The sequence below is a fragment of the Falco biarmicus genome, chromosome 3 (genome assembly GCF_023638135.1).
Source record: "Falco biarmicus isolate bFalBia1 chromosome 3, bFalBia1.pri, whole genome shotgun sequence".
NCBI classification, from domain to species: domain Eukaryota; kingdom Metazoa; phylum Chordata; class Aves; order Falconiformes; family Falconidae; genus Falco; species Falco biarmicus.
Window position 1 is genome coordinate 1,236,608 of NC_079290.1, and position 24,408 is coordinate 1,261,015.

The 24,408-nt window shown below is 44.2% G+C and overlaps 1 protein-coding gene across 2 annotated transcripts in view; it reads left to right on the forward strand.

Annotated features, from left to right (window-relative positions):
- CCN4 (cellular communication network factor 4) overlaps nt 1–23,856 on the forward strand; it is a 38,556-nt gene extending 14,700 nt beyond the window's left edge. Inside the window, exons 1-5 of one of the 2 annotated variants that reach the window (XM_056332579.1) lie at nt 5,143–5,391; nt 16,680–16,959; nt 20,742–20,991; nt 22,774–22,975; nt 23,486–23,856. In XM_056332579.1, coding sequence (XP_056188554.1) covers nt 5,389–5,391; nt 16,680–16,959; nt 20,742–20,991; nt 22,774–22,975; nt 23,486–23,785 — 1,035 coding nt within the window. In that variant the 5' untranslated portion in view covers nt 5,143–5,388 and the 3' untranslated portion in view covers nt 23,786–23,856. Of the gene's footprint in view, nt 1–5,142; nt 5,392–16,679; nt 16,960–20,741; nt 20,992–22,773; nt 22,976–23,485 lie in introns of those variants that run through there. The other variant, XM_056332578.1, reaches the window with a different exon arrangement.
- Nucleotides 23,857–24,408: the final 552 nt, after the last annotated feature.

Genomic DNA, 24,408 nt, shown 5'->3' on the forward strand with positions numbered 1-24,408 from the left:
CAGAACAAAATCTTCATCGCATGTTTTCATTCTGGTGTTGCATGGCTATTTAATTGACGACGTTGGTGGTATCACATCCATTGGTGGGGAACTGTTGCATGCTGAGTGAAACCTCTCTGCTTCTGTATACCCAGGCTGAAGAATACTCTGGCTGTCAGATAATCATTCCTCTTATATGAACAAAAGGGAAAAACTTTGTCTTTTTGCTGAAGTAGATGGGTTGAGGGTGCTCAGCTGCAGTGTCCCCCGTTTGAAGTCCTACAGACACCTCTGAAAGTCATACTCAGCAAAATTAATATGCTAACAAGATGAATTCTTGGTTTTCTATGGGTGAACAGATAGAACTTTGCTCTTCTCAGGCATATCACCAGCATAGTGACAGGCTTATAGCCCTTTTAGCAGCTCTGGATTTCCTACCTCTCCCAATCCATACTGATATCCTCATAGAGGAATTCTCTTGGGATCTCCCTTGCCCTTATTCTCTGACTGCCATCTCCCTTGATGGCAGCTGCTCATTCCTCCATGGTCTGGGCAGCTCACAATCTTCGGTGTTCTTTTCTTGTAGCAAAAGGACCGTTACCACTCCTGTTCTGCAGGCCTAGGGAGGCTAACAGCTCAGATCAAATTGCAAAGTCACGCCCTAGTCCTTCAGACTGGAGTTTATCTTCTGGACCTTTAGCAGCCCTGAAGTTCGGCATTTTCTCTAGATGAGCTACTGAGTCTCTTGTGTGGTCAGTGCAGTGGTCCTGTCTGCTGGCAGCAGGGAGAGGTCAAGGCTTTGCATCCAACAGCTGCAACTGCAGCTTCTTGCATGGGGAAGCGGAAGAGAGTGGGGTCTTTTGTACATAATCTCACCAGTGCAAAACTTCCCACTGACCTGCTGAGGGAGCGTCTTGCCAATGTGGTAGCTGCTTATAACCAAATCTGCAGTCTTTTACAACACTGGACGGTGAGCTGGTGATTTGCTCAGTGACATCTTTGGAGCCATTGTGGATATGCGTTTGATTGTCAGTGGTTGTTATTTGGTGACTAGCTCTGTATCAGTCTGACTGTGCAAACATCTGCATTTCATTAGCAACAATATTCTTTTAAGGCATTTATGTTTTAGTCATGCTGTTCTGGCAGCCTGACTGCAGTGACTGCGGGAAGCAAACAAGATGCATCCCTGTGCAATAACCATGTGGCTTGTGGTCTGCATTAGAAAGGAACATCCATTCTCTTAAGCAACTGCCATTAAATGCAAGTTGCTTACATTGTCTCCTTTTAGTAGTTTTACCTGTAACTATGTCTTACTGCATTGGTACCTCCAGGTCCCAATCAAAACGGATTGCCTCTCACTCTCCAGTGAGAGGAAATGTTCCCAGATAAACAAAAGTATATCTTGTGAGAGTTTTGTTGTTGTTTTTTTCTCTCCTTTCTTTCCTTTTCTCAGGGAAAGCTGATCAGACATCTCTGTTGTGCAAGAACTGAGTAGCTTCTACATTGACTGAGAAGGAAAAAGTTCTTTTTCTGCCTTTAACGGGATGAATTGATCCTCAGATGGCTGTGTACTCCAAAGTTTTGCCCTCCTGTTGGACTTGTCTGGAAAGCAGCATTTTTTTCCTTTCTTAAGAAAGAAGTGGAGGTTGGTTTGTTGGTTGGTTGGACCCGTAGCTCAAGTGAAGTTAATGACAGCATTCAGCAAATTAATAATAATGTAAAAACACTTCATGGTTTTCCATGCCTTATTAAAGTCACTCTTTGGAATTGCTTTATTATTTTTTCGTTTCACTGAAAGCAGTGATGATGTTGATTTCTAGCATGGTCCCCAGATAGGTTAGAGTCTCTTAAGAAGAACTCATTTATCTCAGATTGGTGCCAGCTTTAAGGGATTAGTTTCATATTAGATGGCACTCAGTTTGTGGACTTCTGATGGATGTCCTTTTTCATTCCCTTAGGCTCTGGCACTGTAGGGCATTGCACACCTCACCACCGCTGAGACTGAGCTGAGGAGCTGGGTAAGAATATCAGTAGATCTCAGTTTCCCAGATGTCAAAGAAAGAGGATGCTTCATTCTACCATTCCCCTTTTGGTAGACTATGAACTATGTGGACAGGCTTGCCTCTTGTAACAGATCATAAAAATAACTCATCACGGGAGTGTCCTGAATCTGGTACATCTGATGATGAGTTCACTGAGTATATTCATTTTACAATCCCCTCCTTTCTGATTACAAAACCTGTACTACAATCTACTTCTGGGTATTGACTATCATCTAGAAAAGTTAACAAAATCCAGATTTGTTTACTGGTTTTGTTCATCCTCATAGCTTTATCCCTCATGACCTCAAATATCATCTGTGTGAAGGGTCTTTGTATACATGTTTTGGCAAGTAATGTCTTTGCTCCACATGCTGAGCTAGTAAATTCCTGGTCTTGTTCCAGGGACTTGGGGCAGATAAACTCAGCAAAGCTTGGGAAAAGGGGGCCTCTAGCTAATCACCACACTCCTGCTAAATGATCTCACCATAGATTTGGCAAGGTCATTTGTGCTAATCTCACTTTGAATTCTAATATGAGTTTACAACAATTCATCATTCCTCTAGCTTATGGGTCACCATGTTTCTGGCTTGCTGTCCACCTGGTGTGCAAGGGCACGGGCTCCCTTTCAGCCATGCTCCGCACATCTGAACCCATCCAGAGCTTGCAGCTACATTTCTGTTGAATCTACTGGGTTTATTTAAAAGTCTTTAGTCTTTTTGTGTGTGTGTGTTCTTGTTCTGTGGATTTTCACTTTTTGAGTCAGATTAAGAAAAAATGTTCAGAAGTGTTTGCTTAGCATTCTGCTGCTTGCTTCTCTTTTTAGGCATCAGATATTGTTGCAAAGGAACTCAGATTTCCTTTTTGAGAGCCTTTTCAGTACATTCTAAAACACAGTGACAAAATGTCTAATTAAATCTTTTGGGGTGATTTTAAGAGGCAGTTTATGTGACATTGGTACTCTGTGATATGGCTAAAAGCTTGATACCATATTCAGGAATAAAAGAGATCAGGAAGTTGATGTGTTCCCAGGGAATTAAATGCTTCAATTCCTTGGGGAAGTGATTTAAAGCAGCATCTGCTCTGTGCTGTGTATCATTTTATACTTTCCTTCAGATCCCTGAACCTGAAGTAGGTTATTTGAATATGTGTCTAATTGTGTGAATCAGTTTATATCACTCAGAGAAACGTAATAGGAATATTGGCTAGGATTTTGAAAGGGGCAGAAGGGACTCACATAATAGTGAAGACAGAAAACTTTACTGTTGAAAGTAGCGTGCCATGGCACTGTTTCTGTCCCACTGCTGATGTGACAAGGTGCCTGTAGAGTTTGTTGCGGGAGGAAGTAGACGTGTTCAGTTCTCTTTTCATCCTTGTGACAACACGGGCACGCCAGTTATTTCAAGTTTGTGGTTCACTCCTCACCCTGCCTTAACCATTTCATATGACTAACTTGCAGGGAGGTTTTGTGGTTTGTGTCCTGACTGTGTAAGTCTCTTTTTGCCTCTGCACCCTCAGCATGATAACAACACCCATTTGCTTCCCATGTATCTTAACACCCCTATGGTTCTGTTTTCAGAGATTTCCAGATGCCTGGCACTTGTTCAGAACATCAGTACAACCCATTGTCTTCAGCTCCATTTTCCCTTCCTTAATTGAAATACTACTATGCCTAGCTCAAAAAGTTTTTAGCACCATGAATACTTCCTTTACCCTCTTGAGTTTTCTTCTGTCAGACTTTGCACACTGTGCACAGTTGCTGATGTGGAGGGGTGCAGCTCTTGCCATCTCTTCAGTCTTCCCTATATCTGTCCAAATTAGTGTAATCAAACCCATTTGCCTAATAATCCCTAGATTTTTTAGAACACAGTCTGATTTTCATATACAGAGATTAAGGTTCCTTTACACTTCTGTGGCCTTATAAAAGAAAACTAACTTTTCTGTATTTCCCATAATGTTATCAGTATGTTGTAATTTAACCCGAACCAGCAACTCACTCATTCCCTCCACAGTGGGATGAGGGAGAGAATCAGAAAGGTAAAAGTAAGAAATCTTGTGGGTTGAGATAAAGACAGTTTAACAGGTCAAGCAAAACCCGCACACACAAGCAAAGCAAAGCAGGGGATTCATTCGCCGCTTCCCACGGCAGGCAGGTGCTCAGCCATCCCCAGGGCAGCGGGGCTCCGTCACGTGTAACGGGGACTTGGGAAGACAAATGCCAGGACATTGAACACCCCCCCATTCCTTCTTCTTCCCCCAGCGTATATACCCAGCATGACGTTCTATGCTATGGAACATCCCTTTGGCCAGTTCGGGTCAGCTGTCCCGGCTGTGTCCCCTCCCAGCTTCTTGTCCCCCTCCAGCCCTCCCGCTGGCAGGGCCTGAGAAACCGAAAAGTCCTTAACTTAGTATAAACATGACTCAGCAAAACTAAAAACATCAGTGTGTTATCAACATTATTCTCACGCCAAATCCAAACCACAGCACTGCACCAGCTACTGAGAAGAAAATGAACTGTCCCAGCCATAACCAGGGCACAGGAACTCCATGTTACTTGTACCAAACACAGGAACTTGTTTTCCACTGTGGTACATCACGTACTCCTTTCTAGCTGCATGCAGTGAGCACCAGCGATTCAGTAAACCCTTGCACAGATGTTTCTGGGTATGGGAAGTTAAGTGCAATAAGCATTGGTCCATGATGTTTGGAAGTTAACCTGTTTATTCTCAGGGGATCTCATGTGGGTGATATCAGCTGAACCTGTCACAATACAGATGTGAAAGTATCACAAGGCCTCCCAGTATAGCAATATTGCTGTATGTGTTGAACATAGGGGTGTTAAGATATATGGGAAGCAAATGAGTGTTGTTATCATGCTGGGGTTTCTGGAGGTAGTGAGGGAGGTTCTGCATCTTTCATCCTTCACTTAATCTCTTTTTCCTATTCTGTCTGGTTTGAATGGGACCTGATCTTGGGCAAGGGAGATTTTATCCAGTGGTGAATCCTTCAGGTTCTTCCTCTTTGTACGTTCCTGATAATACTTTCTCCTCTTCTGGACCAAATTATATCCTCTAATGTCCTCTTGTCATTTGTGAACTCTAGGTACTGCAGCTCTGCTTTGGCACTTGGCTGGGAAGAGGAATAAATGTTGCACTCCAGGAGAAAGACAGAAAGGGTCACATTTGATTGCTCCACATCCTCACTGCTGAAGCAGAGAAGCTGTGCCCACGCCCTCAGGCTGTCTCTGTAGTGGGAAGCAGAAGAGAGGATGGAGCCAGAAGCACAGTAGACCTAAGTTGGGCCATGTGGAGACCAAGGCACAAGACTTGCCCTTGCAAGCACAACACAGGAGTCACATGGATGGGCATTGATGGTACTTTAGAATCACAGCATTACCATTATTCATTCCCACTGTAACATCCAATCTGATGATATCCCTCTCCCACTCTGGGTCTGGTTTCAGTGATTTGCTGGTTTGGTTTTCTAGGAACAGCTGTAAGCACTAGTAAGACTCTGGTTGAACATTTTGGTTCCATGATTTTGTGAAGGAAAGCTGCTTTCCTCCAAGAAGTGTGGCCAGACTATACCCAGATCTGATGACCAGGCTGAGGCAGATATTGATGTGGATGCCTTTGTTCCAAATGTACAAATGCTGCTCTGCTGATGTCTGCACACACAGAGCTAACTCACTTCAGATGCTATAAGAGGCTTTGGCCTTGATTTCGCCTGGCAAAGGGAAAGATAAATCATTTCAAGCTGGGTCCAAATGTTCTGCAATCAGACTCTGAATTAGCTTCAGGTCCTCCTAGAGTGTGCAAAAGTCTGGTGTCTTTTGTCGGTCCTAAGGCTGTTGCTGACCTATATGTCTTCCATCTGCATTCTCTATCTAACAGATTTCATTAAATACTGCAAGCTACAGTTGTGACAATATGCCATGCTTGGCTCAAAAATATCCTTTCATGATGGGACTCATTACCTGGAAATGCTGCTGTTTATTCAGACAAGTTGTAGGTTTCATATGTTTTTTAGTTAACCATAGGGATGTAGCAATGCAGTCTTACTTCTCAGCTTTCACTGAGAGTCCTGAGGTGGCTTTGATATAATGATACAGCACTATATTAAGTGGCAGTTATGTTTTTTTGGATAAAGCTGTGCATGCCGTGTGTTCCAAAGGGGCCATTAAACTAGCAGTAGCAGCAGCTTCTCTTTCCTTCTGTTTCTTGAAAACTTTCAGCTACAAGACCCTATTTCTCGTAGGTTTCCTATTATCAGATAAAATAATAATTAGCTCCTAAATAGCATTTTTGGCTGTGGTCATGATATCAGAGGGGATGGACCTGCAAAATAGAATTCTTTAGTCTGCATTAAATGCACCATTTAACAAAAAGATTAGTTTTTATTTCTCTGCGCCAGAACCAGACTTTAGGTGGCACAACAAAGGACCAAACTGATGAAGACATCTTATTGTTTGTTTGGCTTTATGGTCATATTGTCATAATCTGCATCCTTTATAGGATGAGGTGGGGAACATTCCCACAGAAGACAAGGAAAAGGCTGAGGTACTCAGTGCTTTCCTTGCCTCAGTCTTTAATAGTAAGACCAGCTTCCCTCTGGGTACTCAGCCTGGAATACAGGGATGAGGAGGAACAGAATAAAGTCCTCACAGTCCAGGAGGAAACAGCTGGTGACCTGCTGCTCCACTTAGATGTGCACAAGTCTATGGGGACAGATGGGATCCACCCAAGGGTACTGAGGGAGCTGACAGAAGAGCTTACCAAGTTGCTCTCCATCATTTATCAGCAGTTTTGGAAAACTGGAGAGGCCCCAGCAGACTGGAGGTCAGGCAATGTGATGCCCATCTACAAGAAAGGCAGGAAGGAGGATTCGGGGAACTACAGGCCTGTCAGCCTGACCTTGGTGCCTGGGAAGGTTATGGAGCAGATCATCCTGAGCTCCATCACATGGCACATGCAGACAACATGGGCATCGGGCCCGTCCAGTATGGGTTTATGAAAGGCAGGTCCTGCTTGATGAACTTGATCTCCTTCTACAGCAAGGTGACCTGCCTAGTGGATGAGGGAAAGGCTGTGGATGTTGTCGACCTGGACCTCAGTAAAGCCTTTGACACCATCTCCCACAGCATCTCCTGGAGACACTGGCAGCTCATGGCTCGGATGGGTGTGCTCTGTGCTGGGTTAAAACCTGGCTGGATGGCCGAGCCCAAAGAGGGGTGGTGGATGGAGTTACATCCAGCTGGTGGCCGGTCACAAGTGGTGTGCCCCAGGGCTCAGTACTGGGGCCAGTCCTGGTCAATGTCTTTATCGATGATCTGGATGAGGGGATTGAGTGCACCCTCAGTAAGTTTGCACATGACACCAAGCTGGGGTGGAGTGTTGATCTGCTTGAGGGCAGGAGGCTCTGCCGAGGGACCTGGACAGGCTGTATTAATGGGCCCAGGCCAGTTGTATGAGGTTCAACAAGGCTCAGTGCTGGGTCCTGCACCTGGGTCACACCAACCCCACACAAGCTGCAGGCTTGGGGCAGAGCGGCTGGAAAACTGTGAAGAAAAGAACCTGGGGGTGCTGGTTGACAGCCGGCTGAACATGAGCCAGCAGTGTGCCCAGGTGGCCAAGGAGGCTGACAGCATCCTGGCCTGTATCAGAGACAGTGTGGCCAGCAGGACAGGGGCAGTAATCATCCTGTACTCGGTGCTGGTGAGGCTGCAGCTCGAATACTGTGTTCAGTTTTGGGCTGAACTGGATGTAAAGGTGCTGGAGCGTGTCCAGAGACCAGCAATGGAGCTGGTGCAGGGTCTGGAGCACGAGTCTTATGAGGAGTGGCTGAGGGAATTGGGGTGGTTTAGTCTGGAGAAGAGGAGAGTCAGGAGGGATCTTACTGCTTCTCTACCACTACCTGAAAGGAGGTTGTAGTGAGGTGGAGGTCGGTCTCTTCTCCCACATAACTAGTGACAGGACAAGAAGAAATGGCCTCAGCAGAGGTTTAGATTGGATATTAGAAAAATTTTCTTCACTGAAAGGGTGGTCAAGTGTAGAGGACTGAAAGCTATGGGTTGATTAACACTGATAATCTGCAGTCGTGGCCTTGCCTCCAAGGCAGTGGGTTGAGGGACATGGATGATGTGCAGCTGTAGCTCGTTCTTGACAGGTGGCTAAATAGCCCTGAGGAGTGTGGGCTGGATGGAGGAGCAGCAGTGTGGAGGAAGGAGGGACAGCATAATCTGACTGATGGCAACGCCTTGTTGCAGCCTGATAGCTTGCTTGTGCTGCAACACTTCAGCAGTGGTACAGGCTGCCCAGGGAAGTGGTTGAGTCACCATCCTGGGTGGTATTTAAAAGACTGTAAATGTGGCAGTGAGGGGCATAATATAGTGATGGACTTGGCAATTTTGGGTTAACAGTTGGACTTGATGATCTCAAAGGTCTTTTTTTGATCTAACTGGTTCTATGATTCTTTATTCCATGTGTGGTTTTGGAGAGGTGTGTATTCACAGGCTGGCAGGAACGCTGGTTGTCAGTGTCCTCTGGAGGTGTTTAATCAAACAGTTGAGGATGAAGATTTGAGAGCTTCCCTGGATGACCTGTCATGGTGTTGCACTGCTCTTCGAGTGGAGAAGTTGCCTTCCTCGTGTTCAGACTAAACCTCCCCAACTACGTTTTTATGGCTGCTGCCCATTAGTATACCCTCTGCTACCACTGAGAAGAGTGGACTGATACTAGATCAGTCATTAACCTCTTTGCCAGACTACCCAAGCCCAGCTCCCTCAGCATCTTGTCATGAATCATGACCTTTAGGTCTCTGACCATCTTGGTTGCTATCCTCTGTACTGCCATTTCCTTTATATCCCATTTAAAGTGAGGGTTCAAAACCATAGCTCAGAAAGTGAATTAGCTATTGAGATCTCACCAAGATTCTTTTCTATATTCCATCTAAACAAAGTGGCAAAATGAGAGCAGGTAATTAGCCCTTAGTATGGTTTTTCAAGGAGGAGGATGCTTTGACAGTTGGAAAATTAAGTGATCAACTTGGAAAGGCAAAGCTGGGGGGAGTAACAGTCGAAACTTGACTTGGGAGGAAAACTACTACTTAGAGGAGTAGGGATGCGCCACTTTGTCAGTTCATCAGCAGCTCTAGGGAAGTACAGGTATTAGGTCAAGCCAAGTGTTTCAGATTTGAGATTGTAAATACTAGCGAAAATGAAAAGTTGTTTTACATCAAAATGTTCTGCATTGGAACAGAAACAGAAAATTGTTGATACTTGAAAATGCAAATTTCTGGTTTTATTAGAAAAATCATGAAAACCAAGATGATTTTGAGAAATGCTATGGAATCTGTGCTAGTTTACCATGGGAGAAAAAAATAATAGTAGTAGAGATTCTTAATTTGACTTTACTTTTTTGCCCAGCTTGGGACAGAGTGTCCCCAAGGGAGTAAGAGGACAGAAGGCATCTTTCCTCTTGCTTTCAAGGCTGTGACTTGAAATAAGCAAATGCTGAACGTGGCTAATTGCAAAGTAAAACCTCTGCCCAAGCAGTCTGCTCTTGTCTCAGAGCTGGAACTGTGATGCTGCTTTTGTTTCCAGCTTGTGGCTCGTATGTCAACATCATTCTGTACAGTTTTAGGACGGTTTGTAACCCTATGACCTTGTATGGTCCAAATGCACTTTCCACTTTCCTAAAATCGAAGTCTGTCTGCTTGTCCCTTCTGGAAACTTTCCCCATCGCTCCTCCAGATGTTCCCTTTTACTTTTCAAACTCTAGTTCAAGCTAGTTTCACTGGATGAGCTCATTAGCTGCACAAACTGAACATGTGCAGTGCAAGACATTAAAATATTCTTAGAGCACAGAAACTAGGCTGTTTGACATCCCGATTAGTGGAGTCTGTGGTGGCAGTGTCAATTTGTTAATGGTGTCCAAACATTTTTAGGTCACCCGGTTCTAAGCAAGTGCTACTCTTAATTGGACAGCATGAAACTTTTCAATATGAAATGGGACTTATGAAACATCAGGTTGCTTTCTAACAGGAAAGTTCTTTCCCTGTGAACACTCTGTGGAAAAATGTGAAGAAAATGTGAGTGCCACGCTGAGTTTGCCAGTATAAGCAATATTTTGGCAAAGAAGTGAATGTATGCAATCTTTACTCTGTAATTGTCTAAACTGTTCCAAACATCTGCCTACATTCTTCCCACAGATACATTTCCCAAAATAAAGTTATTGGAAGTTGATTGTTCATCACTCATAGATCCACAGAAATATTGATGTTTGACTCACTGTGGATATTTTATTTTCTTAGGCTATTGAATGTTATACTTCATGCAGAATGTTCCTTTCTGCTCAGCCTACAGTGCACAGCAAGAATAAATCCCGCTGGCACCTGACATCTATAAAACTGTCTTATATTTTCTGGGTTCAGAGTCTGTTTTCTTACAGTATGCTCTCGAGATTTCATGTTTGGGATCAATTTTAATGAGGTATCTAGAAGCTCATGCGTGCTCTGAGGAAGCTGAGCCCTGAATAATCATATTTTCCTCTTACCATTACATGTCCTGCAGAATCTGATTTATATCTCTGTACTGATGCTAGCTTACTTGTCACTAGTGTTACCTTGTGATAGTTCATGAGCATTCATGGGGACTTAGGGATTTGTAGCAAGAGTGTAACAGGGAGGAAGTCCTGATAGTACAGTGATTACTACTGATCTTGCTGTAAGAACTGGCTTTTTGTTGACCCATCTGTTGTGGGTGTAATAATAATGCGAATATTCAGCTTAGAAGTTCCAACTTAGCAAGATCGAGAAAAAAACCTCTACCCTGAGGGCCTGGTTTAAACCCACTGATGTAAGCCAGGTCCTGTTTTCATTGCTAATGCGTCCATCTCCCTGACATGCATTAGGAGTTGTTAACCTCTGTCTGTTCTGAGATGAAACTAAGCAATCTCTATGCTTGCCCAGGGATGGAAGGGTATGTGGCTTTATTTAATAGATTGTTTCTATTTCATTTGGTCTTTTCATTTCTGCTTCTTTATTAAGCTCCAGGCACTGTGTTCCCCTGTGAACTGTGCTACATCAGGTTAGCATTAGGATTTTTGCAACAGTGTGAGTGTGGATCTGAGTGTCCTGGGATGCCTTTTGAAATCATTTTGGTTAATGGGAACATTTAGGGTGGTACGTGGTGTTGGCGTTGGCTCTACAGGCGTTTCTTCTTGTATTGTCTAAACAGTTCAGCCAGTAGGTGGAACCAGGAGAAAGCAGATGTGTTGTCTGGCAGAGAGACAGTACAAACGCACAAGCCTTTCCTGGGAGATATATCTCTCGGTGCCTGCTTAAAGTGGTGTTTGTAACTGCAGTGTCCCTGTTTGGGACAGCCGAACTGCAAAATCTGGAGTTATTTCTAAACAGTGACAACCCGATGCTCTCAGGCCTTGATGCATGAGCACCCACCAGTAAGGATGTTTGGGTCAGTCTGCAAATCAGCTGATTTGATCACACAGTAGTAAGAAGGACATTTTAATAAAGATTTCCTCACTGACCGTTTTCTCTTGTGAATGTGTCAGAGATGCAGGACAGGAGATAATCCAGATCACGTTGTATCCCTCCATCAGTGACATCTGGCATTTGCTCAGAAAGGCTGGCATTTGCTCAGAACTGTAGGTTAAAAATATTCCTTTAATGTGTTCTGCTGTGGGAAATTAAAAGGGGTCCACCCACTGGCATGTGCCCTGCAAAACACAGCTTGTGCAGCTAAGAGTGAGCTCAAAAGTCCTTCTTTTAGAACAAATTACCACCAGGGTGAAAACAGCAGGAGGTGATGAGGTACAGTGGTTTGAGCAGACCTCTATCTGCCAGCTTCCCACAACCATTTCCCCAGCTCTGCCAACAGCCAGAGGAATTGAATTTAGAAGTCACTGTCCTTTCTGGACTTTTTCCCAGTAATAAACTGGAAAGGAAGAACATGGATAGCTTCTCCCCACCTTCACCCAGCTTATCATAATGAGAAAAATACTTGAAAGAAAAAGGCTTTAAGAGTGAGATCTTGCGGCACTGAAACAGTGAATCAATACACATGAATATATTTTTAAACACGTGTAAGAACTGGAAGCAAAGGAGTATATTGCAATGCATCTAGGACTTTGCTGCTTAAAAGCAAAGCTGGAGGTTTCCTTATGCATCATGTAAAAATGCTGCTGTATATCTGGCTGGCTTGCAATTTGGACTGTATACGCTAATTTCAACACCGTAACTTGGTCTTTCCAGTTTTCAAAACTAAACCAAACCTACAATTTGTGTTTTCTGACAAATTGAAAATAGACTTTGCCAGTAGGTAGAACATGCTGCTAAAATGCTGCTATCCATTTTATATCTTTAAGACTTGCATAGTAAAACTGACGGCTACTAAAAATACTGAGTTTGTGGCCATGGCAAGCAGTGAGTCATTTTTTATTTTGTCCTTCTCTCCTCTTGAATGTGAATACAGAAATCAGATGCAAATTGTTGCTAGTGAAATAGTATTCTTTGCAGATTCAGAAAGAAAGTAATTTTGGAGCTTACCAAGCATAAATCAGGAGCAACTTTAATAGAGAGTTATCAGTCATGGCACGGTGAGAAAGGCTTCATCATTTAATGAGAATAGGCTTGTACCTCCAAAAGCAGCAAAATTAGAGCTCACTAATAACTTGTGATGGAATATTTTCTCCTTAGCATCCAAAATAACAGATCTGCAGACCCCAAGATTGAAGAGTAATTATACCAAACAAGTTAATTATCAGTACCTGGAAAAATTCATTTGCTAGCAGGCACATTCTTTTATCTTTCTGACATCTTAAAATAAACCTGTCAAACCCCTACCACCGTGCTTCTTGGTGTTAAGTTTCTCTTCACTCTCACTTTGGATTTCTTACAAAACTATTGTCCTCCAATACATTATATTAGCCATGAAAGCATGATTCTTGAAAACTTAAATTACATGAGGGGCTTGTTTGTTTGTTTGTTTATTTGTTTCTAGTTAAGTATGGCCATTGATGAATACCATTACAATGTGATTTCCTGTTGATAGCACCTGTGGAAAGGGTTGTCTTTATTGTGGTGTTTATAAAACATTATTCAGGATGACATAACCATCATACGTATTAATAAGAAAGTGTCTATAGCCCAAAATGTTCTGCAACATTGAAGTAGTAGGGGTGAACGACTTTGTCAAAGGGGTTTAGATATCCCAGTGATGACAGCTGACCATGGAAAAGGAAAAGACAAGAATTTCATAAATCTACCAAGTGTTTCTCCCATAGCAAAACTGAGGGACTGAGGAACGGAGAGGAGGAAGGCCTGGAAGCTGTATAAGTTGTGCACTTGTTCTAGTGTCCAGTAGACAACAGTTTCCAACGGTTAGGTTTTGGCTGGGTACTGATGGAGCCTAAGACATGATGCCACTTTCACCTCTCCATTCCTTCCCCATTTGTGAAATAGGGGAGTCAGAGTATTTTGACTCCTGTTCACACTGATTATTTAAAGGTGTTCATGTAGGCCACACTAAATGTCCTTCCCGTAGCTTACTCAGCCACACCACAGGACATTTCAGCAGGCACATCCGAGAACCACAACAGCTAGTGACCCCAATCCTTTACAAGAATTCAGCCTCAGTCCTTCCATATGAACTAAACCCATAGGACTAGTAGGGCTCCTCTTTGCTACTGTGTGTTGATTCACAAACACTTTCTTACCTTTCATATCTACACAGAGTAGAAGCTGTTCGCTTGCTCCTGTTGACAACCGAAACAAGGGACTGTGAAGGGATTTACTTACAGGGTTGGGCTGTGGCAATGTGCTCTTTAAATAGCTGTGTGACTTTTCTCTCTGTGTCTGGATTTGATTATTAAGCACTTTTTTAATGATCAGCAACCAAGTAAATAGGCTTATTGCACTTGAAGAGGCCTCTTTTCTCAAGTGACAGATTATTGCACCTTGCTGAAATTATTGTGAGTGGAATGAAAAATACTACTGTTTAAAGGCCAGGGCTTTTCATTGATCTGAATGTTCCTCTTTTAACAACTTTGGCAGCATCAAGGAGCCTTAAAGTGGGAGTAAATTATATTGGTATGTTTTAGTTTAAACATGAGTTTAAAGGTGATTTTAAGCCAACTTTAAGGCCAGCTCTTTGTAAAGGGGGCCTTAATGGAATTGGGAATTATGCCCAGAGCAAACACATTGCCTGTTTGGCAATGATTAGCAATGTGTTAACACTTTTGTGCGCTAAATACAGGGTAACTAATTACTGACATACTTAAATACACCTTCAGATACAGCAGTAGAAGGCTCAGGAGTGTACTTCAGTAAAATTTAAGTTTGCTAACAAAGAAGGTGTAGAAGACAATAAAAGAGCTTTGCAGAGGTATCCAGCTCATCGGCTGTGGGTCTTTAATTCTTGGGGATGCTTTTCCCCACAAAGTCTTGGGTTAAGGCATTTTCTTCATGCAGAAGTGGTGAAAAACCTTTTGTTTGAGACATCTGAAACTGTAAAGAGGACAAAACACTGGAGAATATATAGTACAGTACAAGGTAGCCAGGAATGGAGGGGATTCCCTTAGTAATTTCAGGATCTTGACTTTCTTTGTCTGAACTTTGTAAGGTTCCACACTTACTCTTTGCAGCCCTCACACCTTGTCACCAGAAAGAGTTTCTGGACCACATGTGCCCAGGCAGGGTCATGTTCCATCTGCTGCTGATAGCCTGTAAATAATCACTTTTTTTTTTTCTGTGCCTGAGCTACTGTGCCCCGCTTGACCCCCATGTGCAGCTCAGGTTTTCTGTGCAGTGATCCTGGTGGAAAAGGCACAACTCTGCTTTGTCACTGGGCTGGTTTGCACCCTTCCTGCACCACAAGAACAGCTGGTGCTGTTAAATGTCATCCAGAGTGTGCTCTGCAGGGACTGGAGAGTGCAGAAGGCAATGAACTTCTGCTCTCTGTGCATTTTGCTATGCGCTAAGGTACACCAGCACTCCATTACCTTAGTAATAGTGACCTGAATGTGCCTACTGCAGTACCATCACTGCGTTACAGGAAATCCCTTTTCTGTTTATTCCTGATTTACCTTGACCAGATTTTTTATCTGATTATCAGGTTTGGAATTAACTTGCAGGGGTTTTTTTCTTATTTGCAAAGGAAATGGTGGTCAGGAAATGGAAACTTGGCAGCATCCTCCCCATAAAAGTTTTCCTTCCTTGCTCACCATGCTGGCAAATATTTGTGCATGGCTAATGTGAGAAACACTAACATTATGAAGCTTCACTTATGCTCATCTGACTTATAGGTCCCACAATGTAGGACAAAAGCATGTGCCAAAAGGCATAGGTGGAAAATCACTGCAGAAGCATCCCAGTTGCTTGACTGTGTGGGCCAGGGTAACATGATGGGAACTACAGTGTGAGGCCTGGAAAAGCCCATCACAGACAGACCTAGGAGCCCCATGACTACTTCAGGATTCACAGAGACCATTTTTTCTGCTGAATATAGTAGTCTAGACACTGTGAAGGGTGGGTAAGGGTGGTTTTCAGAGTGCCTACAGGAAATACATGACTGACTTGAAGTTAATTTTTAAATTATTATTTTAATTTTTTAAAAAATGTTATAGCCATAGTGTAGCTTCATTTTTTAGGACTGGAACTCTGTCAGGGAGCTGAACTGCATGTGTGTGGTGTTATAGGGGTGGAGAAAAGCAAAGCATTTTTCAAAGAGAGGTGAGTGAACTTGTATGTCATGATATTCGTAGCTGGTAAGCCACATTCTGGTTTTAAAGGTTATCTTTTCCATTCTCTAACCTCATCTATACTCCAGTCCAAGTGCTAGAACACTGCAAGGCAGCAGTTGTTGCGGTATTAGCAGTACTGCAAGAAGAGATGAAATGGCCAAAGCATCCTCAGGAGGTCTGTGATGGAGTGCTAAGCCTGTGCGTTTCAGTTCACCGTCACAACACAGAGGTTCATGACTGGGTGTCTGTAAGGATGGTGGGCTCACAGCCTGCTCACAGTGCCTTCATGTATTTATGGAGTCCTGCATTTTGGTTGCAAGACCCACACAGATATGGATAAGTCTGAGTAAGATGGGTCCAAACAGGGCCACATGTGCCTTCACTCTGCAACACGATGACCTTCATCTTGCTTCTTGACCTGAAGGGCAGTAACTGTTGTGTGAAGATGCCTTTGAGTAGCCAAGAGGCCCTAGAGCTGTCAACCAACAGGGACAACAGCTATGGGGTGGCACAATCCTTTGCCAGAGCCAAGCACCACGAGGTGACAGAAACTGGACCCGTCACACCCTCCTCTCATGTGTCAGAAGGGGTTTGACATGTTCCTACATGGAGAGAGACCTCCGTTTAGAGAGGAAAGGTCTGGGGAAGGCTGAGTATCAGCTGGTGGGGGCTCTGCAGTTTGTATGCCAGTCCAAGCTGCAGAGCATTTGCCCTTGGCTGGCATCTGAAGGGGTTTACAAGGGAGCAGTGACCTCTCCCTTTCCATGGCTCATTGACGTTTATTTTTTGGTTTCCTTGCAGCCTCTTTAGACCCAGGGGGATTTTAATTGAGGACTAATCACCGCAGGGGTTGCAGCCCCTTTTTCTCTGGAACGCTTTCCAAGCTGTGCTTCTTTGTTTGTAGGCCATTGCCCAGACCTCCACCACCATGACCCCTGCCGTCCCTGCCATGACAGAGGCCTACACGCGGACTCAGTACTGTAAGTGGCCATGCGAGTGTCCGAAGTCTCCACCTCGGTGCTCGGTAGGTGTCAGCCTGGTCACAGACGGCTGCGACTGCTGCAAGACATGTGCCAAGCAGCGTGGAGAAAGTTGCACGGAGGCCGACACCTGTGATTTCCACAGGGGCCTGTACTGCGACTACAGTGGAGACAGACCTAGGTACGAAATAGGAGTATGTGCACGTAAGTGATGTACATATATTTTTGACTTAGCTATACACTGGCAGCTCTCCCCAGTCTGAGCAATGGTTGAGATTTAGCTTATGAGATACCTGACTGTCTGAGCATCAGCTTCTCCATTCATCGTCTTCCATTTCCTTACAGCTGTAGTCATTCTCGGGGCAGTTGGCTGGATGAGAAATGACATCCAAACTCTTGCTCTTTGAGTTGGCTGCAGCCGAGAGCAAGGAGCAACGAGCATTTGAAGGTCTTCAGGTTGGCAAGTAGATGATTCTGTATTCCCCATAACAGGAGGAGGTGCTGTAGTGGGTTAGGGATGAGGGCGCCTACATGAAAACCATGACAGTAAGGGGATGCTTTTGTCTTATTCCCAATAGTGGGTCCCTAGGAAGGACAGCACATGACATCCTGTCAAGACAGTCAGGAATTAATCATCTAGCAAACTTTCCTGGTGACGAATTAAGGTCTGAGCCTTAATCTTACAATGGTTTCAGTCACATTAGCTACCACGAAGCAGAAAGATTACTTCCTGCCTGTCATAACAAACGCATATTGTGGCATAATTCATGTGGTTGGAATGCTTTTATTCAGGAAGAAGAAGAAGAAGAAGAAGAAGAAATGAGGTAGTGTTTTGTGTGTCACGGATACATTCACTTGTTCAGAGATCCAGAACATGGAAGGAGTCTGATCTGCTCATAAACATCCTAAATGATTGAAAGTCATTACTCTGGGAATGATTAAAAGGGAAAGCATCCAACCACAAGTACAGTCACACAGATAGCTGATCAGAAAGGATGTCGACTGTTTAGCAAGTTAGTAGTACATACTGGTTATGGCTTTAGGTTCATAAACAGGAAAAAGCCTTTTAGAGGGACAACCTTCTAGGCTGGAATATAACCATGAATGCATGGGGTACTAATAGAAAAAGTAAAGGGGGAAAGAAACATGGAGGAGAATCGATTGCGAGATCAATAGCTAGAATAACTGGTCCATAGGAAAGATAAAAGATTGCAAACAGTGGGCTTCAATAAACTTAGAATATCAGCAGAAGTTTCATCAAGGGGCAAGTCTGAAGAGTAAAAGAGCTTCAGGGTAGCTGGCAGTTTCTCACAGAAATGATACCAGGGGTTGCTGTTCCTTAGCAGAAGAATGGGAAGTGGAATAAGAAATGAACTTGGCTTTGCATCAGCTCAGCCACAAAAAACAAACATGCAGAAAGTGCAGTCTGACCAGATTTTGGTAGGATACAGGTGAAATACCAAAAAGAGGAGGTATGTGCAAGGAGCAGTAAACTTAAACAGTTATTTTCAAGATTAGAAAGGATCCAGGATTAGGAAAAGAGGATATGAGATCATCCAAATGTATTGTCTGGAGTGTGTGTGGAACATTCATGGAAGGTCTGTAAGAACAGGTTAGACAAACACCTGACAACAGTGACATCGCTACAGCTGGCCTTGAGTTGGGAGAGGAAAACAAGCTGAATGTTGTCTCAAAGCTACCTCAGCCTTCCTAGGCCTCTTTAAAGACCTTCACATTGCTCCACATTGATTTATTTAAATGCTTGCTTTCTTAGCTGGATATTTTTGGAGGTTTTTTTTTAGTCCTCCCATACATCACAGGCATTTGGTATTCCTGTGACAACAGCACTGTGATGTAGGAAGATTGATCTCCAGCTTCTCCAGTGACGTCTGGAAGGATTCCCAATCTGCACTTCCACATCCTTACTGCCAGAACTATATATCCCCTCCTATGTGATACTCACGGTTTTACGGTGAGGGCCATTGCAGTGCGCAGAGCTGAGGGGCATGCGAAGTAGGTCTGTCCATGGTTAGGACGTGAGGTGGCTTGTCTCTGGCTGCCACAGAAAGCTGTGGGCTTCTCCTTGCTTTCAGCACCCGTGCACACAAAGGGATCTGCTGACATGTCCTTTCTCGTGTCCTGGGACATACAGAGGCTGCATCACTGCACTGAGTACACGAGCTGCTGCCCTGACTGCAGGGTGAATGAAGACACGAGTGGGACTCCTGTGCTGGGTGGTGGGGACTAACTGCTCTGAGGAATTTGCTTGGCAGCTTGATGCCAAAAGCTAGGTCTAGAGAATCCAGTGCATGCAGGACTACAGAAACAATGTAATTTGTGGAAAATAAAGATCCTGAAAAAGCCAGGAACTGGTGGTGGGAAAGGGAATGGTGTGAAACTGTGGGAAATTCAGGCTGTATCTGGGCTGGCATGCTGGGGTGTGTCCCAGGATCTGATCACCCAGGCGTCAGGTAAGAGCTGGCTGGGAGTCACTACAGCGCTCCTTTTGTTGTTGGCTTTTCTCTCCATCAAAACAGAGACCGCAGGGTGCTGAGCCCAGGTGGCCGAGGCAGGCATTGGGCACATGCGACCAGGAACACAGATGTGCTCCCAAATGGCCTAATTAGATGCAGACTCCACAAGGTTCTGCATGAGGGCATGCCACCGTCCTTTTCGCTGTGTTTGGAGATGTTCTCTTGACGAACCTCTGGATGTATGAGACCTGTAGGAGGCTGAGTTAACACAGACTGGGAGGGGTATGCTGGTAGCAAAACGCCAGGAGATACAGCATTTTCGTGAACTGTCACAATCCATCTGCATCTTCTAAAAATAAGTTTAACTGTATTCTCAGCGCTGGCTCCAGCCCTGAGTGATGTCTCTTCAATACAAAGGCTGAAGCATTATCAAAATCAGAGCTCAGCATGAACTGGAGAACTGGACCTGTGCTTCAAATTCCAACCACTCTCATTTTTGTGCAGAAAAAGGGATTTGTGTTTGATGTTTTCATTCTAAAAATAGGAAGCCTTTGCAGATTTTTAATCCAGCATTTCAATTTGAGTTGGCCTTGAAGCAGCCACATTGCAGCTCCATTTCTGACTTAAAAACTGAGTCTTCTGATTTAAACTTCCAATTTAAAACTTAATCAACCTGACTGGTGCGTGCACACTGCCTCCGTGTGACCAAACAAGAAACTGAAGTTTGACTTTTCCATTAGAAGATTTCTGCCACTGGTTCCAAGTAACTGTCCATACCTTTGAGACAAAAAAGTTGCTACTTTTTGAATCAACGTGATCGCTGTTCATTGGCAATCAAAAAGCGTGATTTTTTTTTTGTGATTTTATTTAAAAATATACATCAAATACTAATTTTCATGGATTTGGAATACGTATGTTAGTTCATTTTACGAGAAAATTGTTCTGTGATAAACTGGGATCTAGCTGCCTAAATAAAGGAATCCAGTGCCGTTTTAGCTGTTCCTTCGCTACGTTGGCTGTCCTCCCCCTTCTGCTTCAGATGGGTACAGGTGTTGTGAAGAGCTATGTCATATTTGCAGTCCCATACAGTTCTTTCATATGTCCATGAAAACCTCAAATTTCACTCAATATCTGTTTCAATTACTTTGTTCCTACTGCAAATAACTTCTACCAGCATGCCATGAAATGATTTTTTAAGTAAGCATTTGTGGATAAAACTTGTTTTATTTTCTAACTGCTTTTTTCCATGAAACATTAAAAGATTCTTCTTACTTATTTTTTTTATTTTTTTTCCCCCGCTGTGATTCAGAATGAAAACAGCGTCCTTGATGGTATGACTACATTTGGCTCAGCACCATGCTGAACACATCACCCCACAGCACTGCCATATCCTCACGTTTGGCTCCATTAGCCCAGGGAGCAGCTTGGTAAAGAAACTCATCAGCACTGTTGGTTCCCAGTGTTATTTTAATGGTGCTCTGTGTGTCTTTCTCTCTTTTTCTTTCCTTTCAGAGATTGTCGGTGTAGGATGTGTCCTCAATGGAGTCAGGTATAACAATGGGGACACGTTTCAGCCTAACTGCAAATACAACTGCACATGCATCAATGGGGCCGTGGGCTGTATTCCCATGTGCACAAACTCACGTCCTCCCCTTGTCTGGTGCCCAAACCCAAAGCTGATTAAGATGGCAGGGAAGTGCTGCGAGCAGTGGATTTGCGATGACTCCAAGAAAATCAGGAAGACGTCTCCACGCCACATCACCTCTGCAGGTAGGGTAGGAGTGAGGTGGACCTCTCCTTTGCCATCAGGCAACTGAAGTCAGAGTCTACAACCGAAGCATCACCTTGTACTGCCAGACCTGGCAGGCACCTAGTCTGTGTGAAGGAGGCACAAAGACTCCTATACAGCATGTAGTGAAGGGCAGGACATGCAAAGACCAGTGATGTACTTGAACTTAGTGGCAACATGAGATTCATCAAGTGTGCTTGTGTGACAAAACCACCTTTGAAGCACACATCTGCTGGTACTTTGAAGATGTTACAGGTCCTATTTAAGGTGGTGGGTTTTTTTTTTCAGTCTGGACCCACTGGAAAACAGAATTGGTTCAGTTTAAATTTGGACTGAGGCTTTCTCTCTGTGTCATATTGCTTCAGTAGTATGATTTTAAGGTCCCTGTATCTTAGTAAGTCCCAAACTTACAAAACAACATGAAAGCAGTTATTGTGGTGGAAGTTTCACTGCCAATTGGGCTAAATCGCCTTTGTGTTAGTATAGCTTTTTAGCAATTCTGGACTGATGACATTATTGAACTATTTTATGTATTACATAAGGTATCTTCTTTCCTCACACTCACGTTTATAGTGAGGGTCACGTAGCCCACTGCACAGAGGTGGCACCATTTGCCTCAAACATAGTCTCGAATGTTTAAGATGTGTTCACCTAGCCATATGTCTTAAATTGATCCTCATAACGTTCTGTGATGCATTGTAGCGACATTAGCCTCATTAGCTCCGTGTTCCAGACTAGCCCAACAGAGGTCAGGGAGACACAGGATGCTTGTGGCAAACCAGGATTTGGGTTCCTTGATGGTAAGAGTTTTTTCCCAGTCCTTGGTCTATTTTTTTAGCACAAAACAAAGCCTTGATCTGCATTTTGTGAGCTAAAGCCACCAGAGTTCAATCCTCACTTCTGTCCCTGGTAGCTTTGAACTGTGAGGTAGGTCCAAATTCCAAACATTTACTACTGAAATCGGCCTTATGTCTTCATGGTGTGTGTCCCAGAACAGGCATCACACAGCTTTCCTCTCCTGACTTTTTCTCTTGTAAGTAGAAGTCTTATAGAAGTGAGACTAGCAATTATTGCATTTAATATAATAATAAATACAATACCAAGCAAGCTCAATGAAGCTGAGATTCTATCAGTTTTGCCTGTGGGCTGTACTGTGAGCTGCAGACCAGCAGGGACTTTGGCTGAGGCTGTGAAGGAACCTGAGCTGGGGTTGCCAGCTGCTTTCAAAACAGAGCCCACCCTTTCTTCAAGTGGCTGCCGAGCTCTCTGAGAGCTATTCAAGCTGCTCTTCCTCCCAGTGAAAGGTTGTGGCTGCTTCCCAAGCCCCTCTGCCATCCAGCAAAGACTGACAACCGCTTTCTGCTACAGGGGATCAATGGAATGGGCTCAGAAATAAACCTTCATGGTGAGGTCAGATCTCATCCCTTTTTTTGCACCGGCCGGCATGGGCTTTGGTAATTGTTTGTATTGTGGCAGCACCTGGGGGTCCCAGACAAGGACCTCCTTGTGCATGGCTCCGAAGGGGATAAAGAAATGAGCCCGGGCCCCAAGTGCTCGCAGCGCTGGAGGGTCTGACACAAGTAGGTCAGCAGCAAAGGGGGTGGGATACGGAGGTTCACAGGAATGCTGAGCCACTTTGCTGTGATTTAATTATTTGGGTTAGTGGCCTGAATGTGTAATGAGCTGGGTGTTTAATATGGCAAACTGCCCCCCCCCCCCCCCCCCCCCCGCTGAGTAACGTGGGGTTAATCTGACCTCTGCAGCATACGAGGGAGAGGATGAAGCCTGGCAGAAGAACTGCCTCGTTCACACCTCATCCTGGAGTCCCTGCTCAAAGACCTGCGGGCTCGGCATCTCCACCAGGATTTCCAATGACAACGACCAGTGCCGGCTCCTGAAGGAAAGCCGACTGTGCAACATGCGGCCCTGTGAGGTGGATATCACCAAGCACATCAAGGTGGGGACTGTTTCTTCGCGTGTCCCTTGAGCTGTGCCTGGACACAGGGTCAGCCTTTGTTGGGCAGCATTCAGGCCTCTGCAGGCTGCACTTCTACACTGACTTACTGTGCTGCAGAGAGGTCAGAAATGTGTCCTCCCTGTGCTTCCACGTGCTGGTATGAAAACCTTCCCCTGAGAGCTTTAGTTCCAGCCAAAAGGTCCTTGCAAGAAAAAGCAAGCCAGGTTCGCTGTGTCACGGCTGGTTTGGGCAGCCCTGTGACTCAGCTAGCAGATAAGTGATGGTGCACGGCTGGTCACGGCCATGAACTCTACATGGCGAGTATCCTACTTGCAGCTTTCGGGTTCATACGTCTAAATGTGTAAATCTGTCACACCCTCTAGATCAGGGCAGTAAAATGCTTCCTAATGGCTTCAAACCCCTTTAAATATTGGGAAGGTGGTTTGTGTGTCCTACCTGTGTCAGCAATGAATATTAATTTGTCTTTTTTTCTGTTCTTCTCTGATTTAGCCTGGGAAGAAGTGTTTGGCTGTCTACAGGGCCAATGAACCAATGAACTACACCATCTCAGGATGTGTGAGCAAAAGCCCATATAGACCCAAATATTGCGGTGTCTGCACAGACAACAGGTGCTGCACGCCCTACAAGTCCAAAACTATTGAAGTGAGGTTTCAATGCCCAGATGGAACAGAGTTTTCCTGGAAAATCATGTGGATCAATGCATGTTTTTGCAACCTGAACTGCAAGAACCCCAATGACATCTTTGCTGACTTGGCTCATTACCATGATTACTCTGAAATCGCTAATTAAATTGGCTGAATGCTGGAATTGTCCCATTGCTCTGATTTTACAGAGGTTTTAAAATAAAAGGAGAATCTTCATCCGCTGCCAATGTACAATTTGTTTTTTCCTGAGTTAGGATGTTAAATCTCCTTGTTTTGCTGCACTGTTTTTGGAGAGGCCTTGAACAAGCAGGATTTTCAACTTTAATAGACCTCCATCCATTAACAGCAGCCAGAAATTCCTCTATGCACAGATTCCAGGACTTAAACGACAGTCCTGTTGGCACTGCCATTTATTAGGCCAGCAGTTTAATTGACCAAAGGAAAGAATGGTGCACTAGTATGACAGCAAAAGTATGGCTGTCAGTAGCTTAGATATGAGATTCAAACAACATTAATGTAATTTTGTGAATAATGTAATCTAAGCTGGAAAATGAGCATTGGCATGGATGTTTTATTCTCAACATTCAGTCTTTGATGCTGCTGACCCTCAGGACTAGACCCCAGTCTCTGTCACACAGAGATCAGTCCTAGAATTCCCTCTTTGTCACTCTCAGTCAGATCCTACCCCATGATAAAGTTCATGGGAAAAGCCTAGGGAGAAGAAGGTTTCTCCTGAAATCCCTGTGCTCTGAGTCTGTGTCTCAATGC